Genomic DNA, 17,220 nt, shown 5'->3' on the forward strand with positions numbered 1-17,220 from the left:
GAAAACATGGGGAAGATTTAATTATGGAAAACAAATGAAATAGAATCAAAATGGATTGAAAATTTAACTGATTTTGTCACACCAGATGAAGTGGAAGAAGTTTTATCTTTAGGTCGCAATTTTGCACAAAATATTTCTAGTGACAAAGAATTACCTATGACATATATCTTACGTAATAATGAATGTAACACCAATCCTCTAAATAACGAAATTCAAAATAAAATAAGATCTGATACTTGTAACATTATGACTAATAATATGATAATAATAATAAAAAAATGAATTGGGAAACAAAAAACAACAGAGCAATATCAAACCTGAAATTATAACCAAAGAATTTATCAATCGAAACAGAAATCTCCAAATGTTAAAAGCAGATAAATCCAATAAAACGATGGGACAACGATGAGACCCTACGAATTATCAAAAACAAAATAATGATCTAATTTGATCTTGGGAAGAACAACTTTTTATTTCACCATCAGATGCAATCAAATTGAAAATTCGCAATGCCTTACCCCCTAAAATATATGTTTTACCAAAGCTGCACAAGCCTGACATTCCCCTTCGACCGATTAATTCAAGTATTCAAACATAATTATTTGAAATTTAGATGCTCAGCTATTCAAAAAGCAAAAACTGCATTGAAAAAAAATAATTATCGGGAAAAAATGATCAACAACATATTCAAGAAAAGGATAAACAGATAAACAATTAAAAAACCAAACAGAAGGGTTAATATCATATTTTGATAGACTGAACTGAAAAGGGTCCTAAAGTCAAGAACTTTTATAATCAAAAGGTCTAAGAAATCAGAAATTGAAGAAATTTATAATGGTAATATAGGTTTGAATAATAAGGGTTTGAAATTTGATTTTTTAACAACCTTACGTTCATAAAGATTTCCAATATAATAACTCATCATAATTTTGGAGCTAATTCTTATAAATTCAAATCAGAATCGGAATCGGAAGAACTGTTGCAGCGAATTTTTATATCGGTTGCTTTAAAACGTTTGCATGCGAGTTATATCACTGCATTAAGCGAAAAAAATCGATTAAAAATCACCAAACAATCACGTGTCTATAACGCAAGTTCAAACATGGCGGCAGCAGCTAAATACTTTTATGGCTCGATAGGGAGGAATTTAAAACGTTCAACAAGCTTTGATTGGTTAAACCTTATTGTTAATTTGCGATTTATCTATGCGTTATAGACATGTGATTGTTTGGGGATTTTTAATCGATTTTTTTCGCTTAATGCAGTGATATAACTCGCATGCGACAGTTTTGAAACACCCTGTATAATCAGTCGATCCATTATCTCATCAATAATATTTTTCAACTTTCACATTTCCTATTCTTCTTCAATTGTATGATTAACTGTCATTCCACATTTGTCCAGCTTCATATTATTTATAGCCTCCAAAAAAAAACTGCTTAACATCACTCATTATTTTTCCATTCTTTCTTCATCTGTGCTCATATCAATTCAATCAGGTTCATTTCTATACGATATGGTAGAGATTTAGCCACAACATTTTGCAATTTCAAATTTACTGAATTTACATAAAAGCAAATGTTTGAGTCTAGACAATCCTGCGAATATTTATTCAAACACTTGGCTGTTGATAATTTTTCTAAATGTTTCGATTGAATATTTGTATTATTCGTTAATATTATTATTTGTTCGAACCATATCAGCATTAATGTCCTCGCGGTAGATACCGGTACGAGTAGATTCAAAAGTAAATAAACCCCCTCTATCAAAACCGTTTAAACTGCCGATATATTTAATAATCAGTCTGTGCCTTTTCTGTTGGTGAATATCCTGTTTTCGACTTATAACAGTTTCATCTTGCCATCTTCATATATGTCCCTGTCTCATAAATAAAAATAGACTAAGGTAGTCACACACGCACGCATCGAACGGATAGGATTTTCCGAGTGTGATTACAAACAGTGATTCAAATGCATCTGCGCGCACAAACTCGCATCGTACGTATCGGAGATCGGTATCTGAGAAGGGAAATTCATTCCAAATCATCCGTATGGAATGTCAACAGTATCAGGAATTCCTGGATTATGCGCGCCTCCGTACGGAGCCGATTGTAGTTAGAATATTCCGTCCGATGTTTAGCATGTGTTGGACTCCGTGTCGTCTATCTATATATTATTCATTATAACTCAATATAGCTCAGTAAATTGTGATCGTGCAGGATAGTGAAGAGTTATATAATATGAGGAGCTCTCAATACTCAAATCAACAAGGCAGGGACAATATTTGGTAAAAGATGAAGGAGGATGAATCATCCCAGTAAGTAAAAATGCATTTATTTCAATGATTTCGTTCATTTTATTTATATAGTTACAATTTATGTGATTCCTAAAATGTAATAATGATAATAATTATTATTTAAAGTACATTAATCAATGAATTGAAGTAGTAAGTGTTATCTCCATACTTCTGTCCCTTCTGATTGATTGGGTGAACCCAAATTGAGGGCTTTCTGGTCGGCTTATGCTCTTTCTCTTCTTCTTATGCCAGCAAGCAAGAACCTATTATAATTTCTTCAATATGCATACTGTAAATTTCACAAAAATCAAAATTTTTGTAATAAACGAAGTCAAAAACCAGACTTCCACAGCGACAGAATGCAAATCAAACTCACGACTGGCGAGAGACCTCGGAATCGGTAATTTGTGGAGCTTACTTACCTGTGTGCGCAGCTGTCGAAATAAATCCGAGCCGTTCGTTGTGAACGCTCCGTCCGATGACGATAAGTGTGTGACTACCTTTATGGTCTTGACAGCATGTGTCCAAATATGTATCACAAAGAAAATCAGCTGTGGCTTAAACTTTCTTTTTTATTAAATACTGCATCATTCTTTATTAGTATTTCACCCATTTCTCAGTATTCTATGATAGAAAAAATTGATGATTTATTTTTGGCATTCACAGTTAACTTTTGAGAAATGCTTTTTGTATTTTCTATAAACAATAAACTCAAATTTTTCGATTTATATATTCGAATATTTCTTTGACTATTTCTATTTTCTATTTAACAATAGATTTGGGTTTTAATCTCAAATTTTAAAATACTTACCTTACTTTCTGTTTATCCTCTATTCCACCACACATGATTTTTCCTTCGATTCCAGTGAAATGTAAATCAATTATCGCTTTTTCAAAGTTTTTATTTTATAAAATCATATCATTCACGACGTTTCGCTCTCGAATTCCTCTTCAATGATTCTTTCTTCTCTTGACACAATTTTTTTCTCCACTAATCGATGTAGGTACATAGGAAAATCAACTGATTCTGTGCTATGCAATGAAATCTGTGATTTCTTATCATAATCTCTTTGATTTTCATATTTGTCAAACATTTTGATATCTTTTTCAATAATTTGTTAATCAATAAAATTGAGTCATAAGTATTTATTAAATTATATTTTCAGTAAAGTATAATTAACAGTTTTTAGCAACTATTATATATATAAATTAACTTGAAATATAGTGTAAGTGTTGCAAAAAGTCATTCCTATAACTGCTGTAAAGTATACTGTACAGTATATACTGACGAGCCCGATTTACGCATAGGGAACTATTGGGTACAACTCATACCGAGATGGCTCAAGTCTTTCTGTGCCATCCTCATACGTAAGTCCTTTCGATGTCGTTAAATGTATTGTTTTGTACAGTTTGTGGTCTTACAAAAAAAAAATGGGAATATAAATCCAAGTTCTTCAACAATAAATATAATTAAATAATTTTAAATGTAGAAAATATGAGAAATTATTCGAAGCTATGAAACAAAACTAAAAATCAAATTCCAGAACTTGACAATTATTTTTTTATACATAAAAGTGAGTTTTTTCTAGAAGTTTGTAGGAGTACCTGTCCCAACAAAGAAAATACGAAAATTTCTGAAAAAAATATATTTCTTTTTCAACGTGAAACGTCACTTGTTTATTGCTGGAAAATCTTTGAGCACCGAGCAATTTTTTCAAGTCTGGGAATAGAAAATAATCCGTGGGGGCTAAATCTGGCGAACAGGGTGCATGAAGCAGCAATTCAAACTTTAGTTCTTTAATTTTGACCATTACAATAACGGATGTGTGAGCTGGTACATTGTTTTCATGCAACAGTACTTTCTTTTTGTCCGAATGCGGCCATTTATGCTTGATTTCTCGCTCAAACATTTCAATAACTTCCCCTCAAACTCACCGTTGATAGTTTTTCAGATGCAGTTTTTCCTATCTCAATATGCAGATGAAACGGTCTTTGTCTACTTAATTTTGTTTATTATTGTGCTGTCTTTTCTTTAATATCCAGAATATTTACGATGTGGGATGGCTGTAGATGCCAAAGATATTCATTTATTTGTTTCTACTGAACTTAGTGTCCACAATTTCCCAACAAAATCCTTCTTTCCTATGAATTTTGTTTTATGTGTTCTATATAGACGAAGGGCTTAGGTCCTGCCAAGAGTTTATCCGCCTTTATGTCAACATACTCTTTGGATATAGCTTTATAAATATCCAGTCTTGTACTCTTTCCGTTTTCTATGTTTTTTTTGAAACTTTTTGAACATTTTCAATTACCACAAACACAAGACTTTGGACTAATATGAGGCGTATGTTCTTTGTGTTCTTTGTGAAGACTTATTCTCATTATTTTGAGAGATTCCAAGACTGTATATTATTGTACTGGACATTTCTACTGTCTCCAATTAATTTTATTGAAGTGGACGTTAAACTGAAGGTTCTCTTGGTACCTGTATATTTTTATTCAGATTGTATTACAAAAAGTTCACATTTCCATTTAAAATTTACAAAAAATTCATTTATTAGGGTTCAATTCTAATTAAATCAATTCCACACAATAAAGAAATTCATTTTGTTGTAAACGTTAACGATGATGTCAGGTGAAGATGTCTGGAATAATTTTTATCCTACATATTAATGTTGAAACGAAAAATTATTCTTAAGTTCTTGGTAATATAACTGAATGTTTTAGATTTTTAGTTTTGTATTCCTTGCTTTCATTTTTATATTAATATACGTACATTTCTATCGGACATTATGATATAAAAAATGTAATAACATCTGAAACAATTTACTTCTATAAATCTCAACAAAATCCATCCAAACCTGTATTTTCCATATCTTTCAAGCTTCAGGAATTGATTTATCAAAATGTGAATATTTTTTTTTGGAAACATTGAGTTTTAAATAAATGTAGTTATCTCATACAGTTAACAATGAATCTGAAGTATAGAAAAATGTTTTTTTAAAGGATAACAAACCGTTAATTTCGTATCATAAAATCCTGAAGTCCATAGTTTTAGGCGATTAGATAGAGCGTATTTCTATCTAATATTGAAATTTTCTTTCCAAACTAAACCTCAATAACCAGATTTTAGATAATAGAACCTAATAACTATCTTCAGGGATGTATACTACTCACACTTCATCTATTTCAACTATGTCTTATATCAGCACGTGTTTATATAAGAATTCTATCAATATAAAAGCATTAAAGGAAACGAAACGTCGAATTCTGTACACAAGGATCAAGTCGTAATAGTTCAAAACTAGAGAATAAATGATTTAGATAAAGATGAGGAAAATATGTATGTCTATTATTTGTATGTACGTATGTATGTCTAAATTTGATCACTAGAGAGCTTAGCAAAGTAAGAAACCTAAAAAACGCGCTATTTCATTCATCATGACATAGTCACTTTCGATTCACACGTTTTTGGTCGATGAAATTCTGTCCAAATTCGCTTTACCCAAAATATTTACCACCAAGTAGAGATTTATTTAAGTAAAGCAGGTAAAACCATTTCCTCTATTTCTGTAGAAACTGGAACCATCCTCGTAGACTTCTGCCAGTCCTTGTTTTCCTTTCCTTTTCTGCTTAATTTGTTCTCTTATTCGTTCCTCTGTTTTTCATCATTCTCTTTATCATGTCTGCTATTATGGACCAGTTTTATTTGTCTATTGTCATCAGCGGGATCAAATCGGCTTGATCTGGCAATGTTGCTGTTTTCGTTTCTGCCCTTTTTCTAATTGTGTTTCAGTTGTGACAGTGGAATAAGGTTCGCTTTGGTGCAGTAGATGCAGCCCACGGTGTAGGCAGTTGGTCCATACTTCTATTTTGAGGATAAGATCTTTTGTCCTTTGGCTTTTGCTCACATTTCTGTCCCATCTTGTTTGCCATTCCATTTATATCATTTTTTCTCCACCCGTCTTTTCAATTTGTGTTCGCTTTTCTATAAATAAGTTCTATTGGAGAGATTTCATTAGTGTTTTGGATTACGCCTTTGATATTGTTCTGTATCCGCTAGCAGCTCGTGAAGGATCTTTCTATGAATTTCCTCTACTATTTGTTGGTATCTTTTTATATTTAGTTGTCAGCAAGGTCGACTGTAGTATGTGGTTTGTCGTTTTCACCACATGAAATCTAAAATTAATTCTTCTCCCTATTCACATACCTAGGTTTTTTATTTACTTATGGGGGATTATTTCTATCCTATTTACTTCAAATTTCATATTTCTTTTATATCTACACCCGCTAAGTATAACTGCTTTTTCTGGCGCCAATCTTAGTTCGATTTTTGAAATCCTCTCTTTGTTTCTCTAGAACTGTATTCGCCCTGTCAATTATTGTTTTTCTTGTTCTTACGGTGGTATCCATCTGATATTCATGTTGGATATTCAATCCTGTGTCCGAGTACTGAACCTTGTGGTATACTCGCAGTCATGTTGTTATGTTATGTTGTTCTACCATAACCTTACCGTATGTAAAAGAATTCTGGCATTTTTCGTTCAGTTTAGCATATTTTTAGTAGGATACAGATATTTTTTACATCTCGTATCTAGTGAAATGCTTTTGCATTTTTCTTGCCAAGTAAATTAACCTCCTCGATACGCTTGAGCTCCGAATAAGTTTCCTATGCCTATTCATTTTTTAGTTGGTGACATGGAAGCTCAATTCCTAGAAGACAGCTTGGTTATTACAATGAATCACCATGTTTGGATAGTTTCTTTCAAGGTTTGCTTTAACTCCCAAGGGGAGTCATTAAAATTTTTAAATCTATTTTAGCTTTCCTTCTGCTTCACATCGTGGTGAAGTTCTTTTCGATGCTTATTTCATTGAATATATTATCATAAGGAAGATTTGCTCACACAGGAAGTTATCTGATTCTTCGTTCCCTTAGATATTGAAAAAATGACTTCTCTAGTGATCTGGTTGTACATATCTTCATAGCTTTAATGTACTGACTTTAATATTAGAACTTACTGTCCAATACATTCTTATGGGTCTCACTGTCATGACGTACATCCAGAGTAGTATTTTAAGAACTCAGCTCTCATTTTTGCTATTAAAGTTTCTGCACTCAATCGGAATTCTCATCACTTTATTAGCAGCTATTTCGATTTGTTCATCTTAGAGAAGTTCACTGTCTAAGTTAGATAATTGCAGATTTTTTACTCTTTAGACCTTTTCAAAGAGTAAGGGACTTCACATGCATGAGGTTGAAGTTGGAAAATTACTAGTTATAAGGCATAGTACAAGCATGTATACAATTTTTTAATCCATGTCTTCGAATTATATAACTTATGTCTTTTTTAAACTTAGCAATATTTAAAAATTTTGAGCTCCTATACATAGATGATATCTCTAACTGAAAATGATATCTATGTCTCCATGGCTAGACCCCCTTGAATGTCGATAATTAAGTTTGCTTCAAATATAATAGATGTTTCTCTTCTGTATAGACAAGGCCAATGGCTTCTCCAATAGGCTTCGATAGTGAAAAATGTCATCGTGACTATCATTTTAATTTTGATAGGTCTTAATATGTCGTTGCGAATTTATCAAGCAACCTAGTTGAACACATTTGCTTAAAAACTTATCATGATTGAAGACTGAAAACCTTTTTTGAACGATTTGAAAAATACAGAGTGTTGACAATGCAAATAATTAATAAATTCAACTGCTTGTTATTTTTTTTTTCTGAACATTTTGATATAGAAGTAAATTGAACACCCAATGATAATCAGCCATATTTTGATAAGCTGTATTGAACGGAAAAATAATTTTACTTTAGCGATGAAATTTGAAAATGTTATCCATAATATTTCAAACATTCAACATCCACAAGAAAAACATTGATTGCGATGTTATATTCATATAACATATCAAAATAACTACGCGTCTGTGAAAAAATATCATGAATTACCTTTAAAGAAAACTTATTACATTATTTTCTTGGGTTTGCTTCGTTGCTAGTTCGTTTGTTTGCGAAACAATTTTGTAACCTCTCCAAACATGAAACTCTTACATAAAATTACCCAAAACAACTTTGAAAGTACTGATTCGTTAATAGTACGTTGGCAGACGTTAATAACGAAGCGGACTGATAATTTTTATATAAAATGCGTATTTAAATGGTAATTGCGTACTTATTAGTTGATATTTCATTTTAGATTCGAGATTAATTTTGTTTATACTATGAACAATTGAATGAATAAGTTGATTTATTCAACTGACGTATCGAAAAAAAAATCGCTTTCATACGGTACTATCATTATTCTCTATCACAGTTATTATTTACTTTACCAAAATATATATATGGCGTGCAGATTAGACATTTTTTTAATAGTTTGCCCAATTTAGTGAATATACCAGGTTTCTTTTTATTTTTTTATAATGAGAACGCACCCAATAACAAAATTAAGCAGCAGTTTCTAAAAGATAAAATCTAGCTGTCAATCGAGTAATCTGCTTAATTCTTTGTTGTAGCTAAACTGTACTTTACATTATCAACTTCCCCAATCTCACAATCTCAAACGGCTTGGTTTTTTTGAGCTTTTGCATCCTGTTTATTGTATAGAGACCGAAACACTTTGAGGTTAGTTTCTCCCGACGAGTTTCTTTATAAAGATCGTTGTTCAGAGTATACCAAGGTGTATTTTGTTCATATATCAATATTTTGTTTCAAACGAATAGCTTGTAGTGTCTACCTATCAAACAATAAATTTTTTAATTGGAGCAATGCTCTAAGCTTTTTAACTCAATCCCGCAAAATAAAAGCGGGATTGTCAACCAATATAAAGTGCAACTAGTCAATTTAAGGTAGCAAATTTTACGAAAATAAATCTTTTTTCTTCTAATGTGGCTTTTTTCCCCTTTTCTCATTATCAGGAGCGGGTTCGATCTTTGAAATCCCCTGTCTTGACTCTATTTCCGTTTCAGAAGTGTGATAGTGGTCGAAAGTATCTGCGGCTATGTATTGAAGGAAAAATAGGAGACAATAAGGGTTGGAAATTGTCCATATGAATGGCTTTTTGTTCTAAACTGACCGAAGACGGCTCCCATCGCGCGGATAGCTTATGTCAGCTTCTCGCAGTTTTGTTAGCTCTGCGAGTTAACTCTCATACCAAAACTTCTATAGTATCCAATTGTATTATGAAAAAATAGAAACGAAAAGGGATAAGAGGCAGACATAAGAATATAACAAAAACTAGGGTGAGGTATTTTTATAGAGAAAAAGTGAAAGAGAATTCAAATTAACAATCTACCTGAATAGAGGATACATGACATGTTTACCTAAGAACACCGACACTATATTTACAAGCAATTTCCAGAATTAGTCAACGTAATAAGCGCAAGAAGATATAAGATAAGATATAAGACAAAATTGAATGAAAAAAACCTTGGTAGAATATAGCAAAGGAAATTATAAGGATAAAATCTATCCATTTATTAAGAAATAAGCGTATTGATAGCATTGGTTTATAACTTCCTTCTACTGGCTGTAATATTGAAAATAGCATATGAGTTTATCAGAACGAAAAATGTTAAATGTGAAAAAGTGAAGTTATATTTAATAGAAAAATATGATTAGGACATTACATTACAAAACATTTAGCTCCTTCCTTATCGCTTTCTAGCTTGATAGATTGTGTCATTTTTCTAAACATTTTTCATTGGAATTTTTTTAACTAGAAACGATTTGTAATATTGAGCGTAACTCGATTGATTTTCTCATATTAAAGATAGAAATAATAAGGTATGGAAGCTTGTTCAAGTGGACCCGAACAATTGATAAACAGAGCATCGATTCACCACCCTCTATCTCTCTATTCTGATTGAATCACCATGACGCTGAAGTTTCGAGTGGTGGGAGCGACACAAGAAGAAAAAATAACAAGTTTTGATTCTAATGGCGAGGGATGGAAGATAGATGAAGTAAAACAATGCTTTTCTGTCTTACAATACTAAAATTCCACTTGTATACCACTTTTTCTATCCCTGATACTATTAGTTTTTTAAGGATTACGCCGAGTTATGAGTGAATAATAAAAATCGATTATCTTTGATTACTCGATTGGTATTCGTAACGATGATATAATGAATTTCATACCCCACAGAATGCCGAAACCTGTTTCCAAAAGCATCTCTGCGTTTAAAACGTATTTAGAAATGCTAAAGATCCAATTTCTTCTTCTTAATACCAAATTTGATACTACTCCGAGTCGATTCATTACGTTTTCTGACTTCATCGTAGCAAGTAAACAGTTTTTTTTACGCATCCCATTTCCATACTTTGTGATGTAACGTGACTTTAACTAGCGATTTTCAAGGCTTCAGTCATCACCAGTCACCTACAGCTGATGAAGATAAACGCACCATTGCTAATATCAACTGGCATTAAACTGCCTGCGTTAGATTAGATTACCAATGCTTCCCTAAGGTTAAAATAAGGAGAGCTGTAAGACAAGGGAGCATTCTCAATTACTCTTCAATTTGTACTGTGGAGAAATATTCAATAACGTTATAGAGAACGCTGAAGAAGGTGTCTTGGTCTAATATATGCTACGCTGATGACACTCTTTAATAGCTTAAAAATTTACAGAGGTTCATAGAGAGTCCTGCTTAAACTGAAGCTCAATATGATGATTTTCATAACTGAACAAAAAATATCTTTTATATAGACCAAGAAAAAAAGTACTAGGGAATCGTATGTAAGAGCAATAGGAGCCAAAGCAAAAGCAAAAAAAATCATTGATATACGTATATAATAGTAATAAGTTGTTATTTCTGGGTGCTTATAAGACGCAGGAATATAAACACTTACAGAAAATCTTCTCAAAGGTTTTGAAACATTTGAAATGTGGGCTTAGCGCCATAGTTCAAAAATAAGTTGAGTGGACAGAGCTGCAAACTTATAATTAGTCAATCCTCTGAAGAAATGCATTCGTCATGTAGTGCCCAGTAAAATATGATCTTCTTCACCGGGTAATTCAAGTTAAAATAATGGTTATAAGAAGCATAGGTCGTCGTATAACATCGTAGTTGAAAAAAATCTTCGTTAATTGTTCAGTAAATCAACAATTCAGCTATTCCGTCCGCGCCGCAGTGAATGAAGGAATGATGATCAATATGATAGCCAACATCGAAGTTACCAATCGATAACGGCCACGGCGTGTGAAGAAGAAGAATTGTGTAAAACATTCACGTTGTACAAATTTGGTGATAAGTTTGGAAAGCCTTGGCCGCGATTGTTTTTTCAAAATTATATCTTCTTCGAAAAAATATATTGTGTTGTTGATATCAAGGTTCATCTGTAGAAAAATCTTTAGAATTAAAATGCGTGGCGTCTTACGTAATAAAAACCAATATTGAGATACATTCTCTCTTTTTTGATTAAATGTTGAGAATTGAATATGACTTTATCCATATAAAATCAAAAAACTTCATTGAAATTGTTTAAAATAATCTGGAAAATGGGTTGAAGAATACATTACGTGAACCCTATAGTTTCTTGTAGACAAAAAGCAAAAATTCTTCGAGATATGCTAAAATATGATGCTGTCAAGAGCTGGAAAGATTTGCTTAATTCAATTCCATAATTGTGAACGAATAAATAGATTTTCCGTCGCAGTATTTAGTGGAAGATAGACTAAAGTTTTCGCTGTGATAGAATGTGGTCTCTTTGATTGAACAACAGAACTGCTATGAAAGCTATAACGATCAAAATGATTTACAAATCGTCAATCAATAAATTCTGAAAATATAAATAACAAAGGAAGATCAACATTTCACCTACTGGTGAAACCGATTATCAGAAAGTGTTTGAAAATACCAAAGAAACGCGTAAATAGAGTCGAGTGGGTAAGTTACGTTTCCCCTAAAACGAAATTTTTTCTTACAAACGCCCTTAAATTCATTACATAAAGTCGAAATTTCATCTCATTTTTAATCTAAATCTTTTTCTCACAACATGCAATAATTCAAAACACTCTGAAAGCAGCTGTTACCTCGAAAAATAATTGAAATTTTAAATGGAAAAATTTGTCGGTTCGAGATTACTTCTAAATCTCAGAAAGTAGCTTTGGATAGAAGTCAAAAAACGCCAACAAAAGATATAATCGTATATATTGATGTGAATAAATTTGGTTTAAATACCTCATGATGAATCAACGTTCGTAGAGCTCATGAATCTCATCGACAAAAAATTCGATTAACAAGAATAATGGGTGCAGATAACCCAAACATGAAACTGTAGCTTTATGACACACACATAAACACATACGTACGCGTGAGAAATTTCGTCCATCCCCGGATAAATCCACATGTGGGTGCGAAGGAGGACATTACACCACCTCCTGTCATTTCGACAGGTTCTCATCCTCATTCGCGTCACATTTTCGCGCGTTCACTTCTTTCTCTCCTCTAAGTTCTATGGGAGATTCTAGGAAGTCTTTTGTTAAGAGTTAGCCTGTTGGCTATACCCTCTTTTCTTCTTGGTCATGACGTCTGAAAGTGAATACGTGTATTTTCGCTGCTTTGGGTAATCCCTCTCCAACCTCCTTTAGCAAAAAAAAACTTCTTCACAGCTGTCTCCGATGTAGGACTTTGAATTTGTTGTAAAGTGCAGAGTTGACTCTAGGATCTTGAGAATTTATCTTTTAATTTCTTGTATTTTTCTTTTTTCAATTTTCTTATTGGTGTGTGGTTTTGTGTTTTTTATCTTTCTGTTTTTTTACTAAACTAACTTACGATTTATCGATCCAGATGTCTTCTGGGCCTCCCGTGTTTCCTGTAATCCTCTCTGGTGTACTTGATGAGTTTCCTTCATTCCTAGCGTTGCCAGCTCTTCATGTTCAATACTTTTTGCGCTCCCGTTTCTCCGTATAGATCCTCGCTTATTGTTGTCCTTGTCAGCGTTATGTTTTGTTGGACCTGTAGTTTGTTCTGATAAATCTGAGTTTTGATTCCATTTTCAGCTTGCTTTTTCGACTGCTTGTCTCACTTTGGCGACAGTATTTTTCACGTGTTCGTTGAAAGTGAGACCTCGATTACACGTTAACAATAGGTACTTAGCGTTTTTTGTCCACTGGATCTCTCCGTCGTTTATTGTTAAGTTGCGGTCGGGTCGGTGGCTCCTTCTTTTCTTGTAGAGGAACAGTTAGGTTTTGTCGCAGTTTCCTTCTATTTTCCATGTTTGAAAATTCGTCTATCTTGTAGCATTTTGGAATGTTTTCGTGATGTTTTTCACCTTCACGTACCTCGTTACTATTTCGGTATCGTCAACATACAGGGTGTCCAAGGACGAGTTAAAACTATATTCTTCTGGTATTGTATTCCGAGTTCTTATTTGTTCGTTCGAAATCCTCAGTATCCACCCTTTTTCTGATTTTACTCATGTTTTTCGACATTTTTTAGCGCTTTATTTGGAATTCCGTCTTTCCCGGAGCTTTTCTTGCTGATGCCAGCCTTCCACTTCCATCGGTATTGTGAACCCCAGGGTTTGTTTATCCTCTTCCTAGGGAGGAACATTCGTTGATATTTTCTTCTATTATTTTTGATAAATCCATATCTTTTTTGGGATGTTGATTCAGTGAAAACTGAAGTTCCATTGTGTTTTTCAGCTCTTTCACTTTTTTATTTCGCCCCTAATAGTTTTCACTTTATCTTTGACTGTCGAACAAGCAGGAGCATTCATATATAGAAATTTCTTTGGTAGATTTCGTACCTTAAATAATCTCGTGAGTGTTAATTTTCAACGTTTTTCTACGGTCTCGAGTTATGAAAGGAGAATGATGCTAATTGTTGACAAAACTGTGCTGAAGAGATCTCTCTGATGTCTTAGAGAACTAGATAAGATCGGATGTGAGTAAAGCTCTATTCGTTAATGACCTTTGTTCCATATCCTCAAAGCAATTTGGCACTTTATCAATTTAAAACCCAATTTTAAACATATTTTGTTTCATCAACTTCATCGATTCGATTCTGTGTCCATTTGTTGCTAATATATAGAATGTAACTCATATTTTGGTGAATCAAATTACATTGTAAGATTCACTTTTATATCATAACTCAAACCGTTCAACGTTTGTCTTTTCCTTATATTCCAAAAACGGTTTTACTTCAACTTCTTATAACAAAATTGAAGAAAAACTTTTATTTCAATTACACAAACATTTATTAGAACTTTTCAGTGGATGTTGAGATGTTTTTAACTATTTAGGATAATAATATTTACTACAAATATTTATTTTAACTCTATATTGTTGAATAGGGTTCAATAGGGTACAGATCGGTGTCACGACAGGCTTCGAGCTTGTCTATGCCGACTACCAGTCAACCATATGTAAGTTTTTCCTCCCAAATTGATATTATATACATGTTTTTATGTGTATCATCTTCGTAATAGAATGAGCTACGAGATAACAAGTTCAGAAAATTAATCTAGATAAATCTACAGGATTTTTTTCAAAAATAGGTCTCTGGGATAGGTTAAAAACTGAAAAATAAATGAGGTTTCAATTAAAAAAATTCACAACGCTATCCGTATTCAAGACAAATGGCGTTGAAAAAAATTTATGCACAAAAATGGAATGAAATTCCATATGAATATGTTTTGGTACATCCAACGAATTTTTTTTATATAACGTTACTCAATTAAGTCGTGTTACAAACTAAGGAAAACACAATTTTTATGCAAAATATATTTTATTTATCAATGTAATCTCCTTCAAGAGCAATACAATCATTCCAACGCTTCTCCAACTTCTCGATGCCATATTTGTAGAGGGATTTGTCTTTTGCCTCAAAATATCCTACAGTTCCAGCATTTGCTTCTTCATTTGAGCGGTATATCTTATCGGCGAGCATTTTTTTGAGATCAGCTTAGAGCCAGTAGTCACTGGGGACCATATCTGGACTATACGATAGATGAGGAAGCAATTCGAAATGTAATTTGTTCAATTTAACCATCGTTGCTATCGACTTGTGAATAGGTGCATTGTCTTGGTGAAACAGTGGTTTTTTCTTCGACATTTGAGGCCAATTTTCCTTGATTTCTGCATTTAAACGATCCAATAACTCTATGTAGTATTCTATATTGATTGTATCTCCATTCTGAAGATAGTCGATAAACAATATTCCTTGCGCATCCCAAAATACTGAAGCTATAACCTTCCCAACTGACTGTTGTGACTTTGGACGCTTCGAACGTGGTTCATCGGCTGCAACCCACTCAGATGATGATCGATTTGATTCCGGAGTAAAGTAGTATATCCATGTTCCATCTATTGTTACATATCGACGCAAAAAATTTGATGTATTACGTGTAAATATGGCCAAAGACTGCTCTGAATCACCAACGCAGCACCCACTTTCTCATTGTCAAATGTGCATGCATAATTTTAAATACACTATCTTCTGATATCTTTACGGCCTTAGCTATCTCACGAATTCCAATTTACGATTAAATATAACCAATTTGTGGAATTTTTTGATAATTGCTGGAGTAACCATCTAAATTGGACGACAAGAACTTTCATCATCATCGATATTTGTACGACCACATTTAAATTTAACAAACCAGTAACAAATGGTTCTTTCCTTAAAACAAAGTGCGGATAACACTTTTGAAGCCATTGCTAAGCTTGTACAGCATTTTTTCTCATCGGAAAGCAATGATAAATTAACATACGTAATTGTTTTGAATCCATTGTTTTTCAAAGAGCTTCACTTAAATATCTGTCACTTTTTTCTGAACCTCAAGAAAATTCGATAATAGCAACGCCATCTGTGCGAGTCACACGACTTATTGAGTGATGTAATATCTGACTCTCATAGAGGGCGCTAGTTACACGGTTCGTACCAAATAGTAGCAATATTTCAACTCAACTTGTTATTCCAAAAAGTTACTCTTAGCAAATCTCGACATTATATACTGTTTTCGGAATATCTCAGTTTAAAAAATATGAAATAATAACAGAAACTGATGTAAAGTAATGATAAACTTATTAATTAAGCATCAAAAAGAGAAAATTGAAATAAGGACGAAAAATATGAGATGGAATTCAATTGGAGTAAGTGTTCGGAATAAGTAATCAATCTTCTAAATGGTTAGGAATGAGCTATGAGGTTAAGAATGTGTGAACTCTGTCTTTCAATTCCTTACGTGAATTTACTTCTCCAGAGTAGACTCGTTACTCAAGATATTATCAAACTACATAGCCGAAGAGATTGAATTTGTCTGACCGACTGCTCCACGTCCTTGTTGAGTTTCTCATCACACTAGTAGTACGCATTAATGGATTTAATCATAATTTGTGGCATGAAATATCTTGTCTGTACGAAGAATATTTCATAAGAATTTTAGATTTATCAGCTTTTGAGACATATTCGTATGAAAATTTATAACAATGTTGACAGTAGATTCGGCATAATCGTAGAAGATGGGTATTTTTTTTTCAACTCTTTCTATCTTGAATAAGGATAGCAAAAAATTTTTACCTGGCAAACCCCTATTATTTTTCAGTTTTCTACTTATCTTAGATATAGGGTCACCCTTCAAAATGTGTCTAGTATACGACAAGTATTTATATCTTACGCAAATTGAATTCAAGCATGGATTTTAAATAAGTAGAACATTCCAATTAAAGCCCATAACGCCTATCATCACAACCGCTAATATACCAGCTCCAGTAATTCATAAAGCCTATGGGCCTTGTGAGCGAAAGGTACATTATGTGGAACGCACATCATGAGCGCCGTAGGCACTGGGGGCTATGTGAATGTGTGTAGTTCGTAATTAATATATTTCTCATGGACTGGATTAAAATTTAATTTAACATGGAATTTCATTTTTGACTGCATTCTCCTGCTGCTTCAGTTTTAGGA

General features: G+C 32.9%; 1 protein-coding gene across 2 annotated transcripts in view; it reads left to right on the forward strand.

Moving 5' to 3' along the window:
• The window catches only part of LOC130896454 (SCY1-like protein 2), a 133,589-nt gene that overhangs the window by 94,840 nt on the left and 21,529 nt on the right, over nucleotides 1-17,220 (forward strand). The window contains exon 13 of one of the 2 annotated variants that reach the window (XM_057804591.1): nucleotides 3,604-3,663. The exons of the other annotated variant lie outside the window; for it this stretch is intronic. Coding sequence (XP_057660574.1) covers nucleotides 3,604-3,663 — 60 coding nt within the window. The remainder of the gene's footprint in view (nucleotides 1-3,603; nucleotides 3,664-17,220) is intronic. 2 annotated transcript variants of the gene reach the window in all.

This window comes from Diorhabda carinulata, chromosome 7 (genome assembly GCF_026250575.1).
Source record: "Diorhabda carinulata isolate Delta chromosome 7, icDioCari1.1, whole genome shotgun sequence".
Lineage (NCBI taxonomy): Eukaryota > Metazoa > Arthropoda > Insecta > Coleoptera > Chrysomelidae > Diorhabda > Diorhabda carinulata.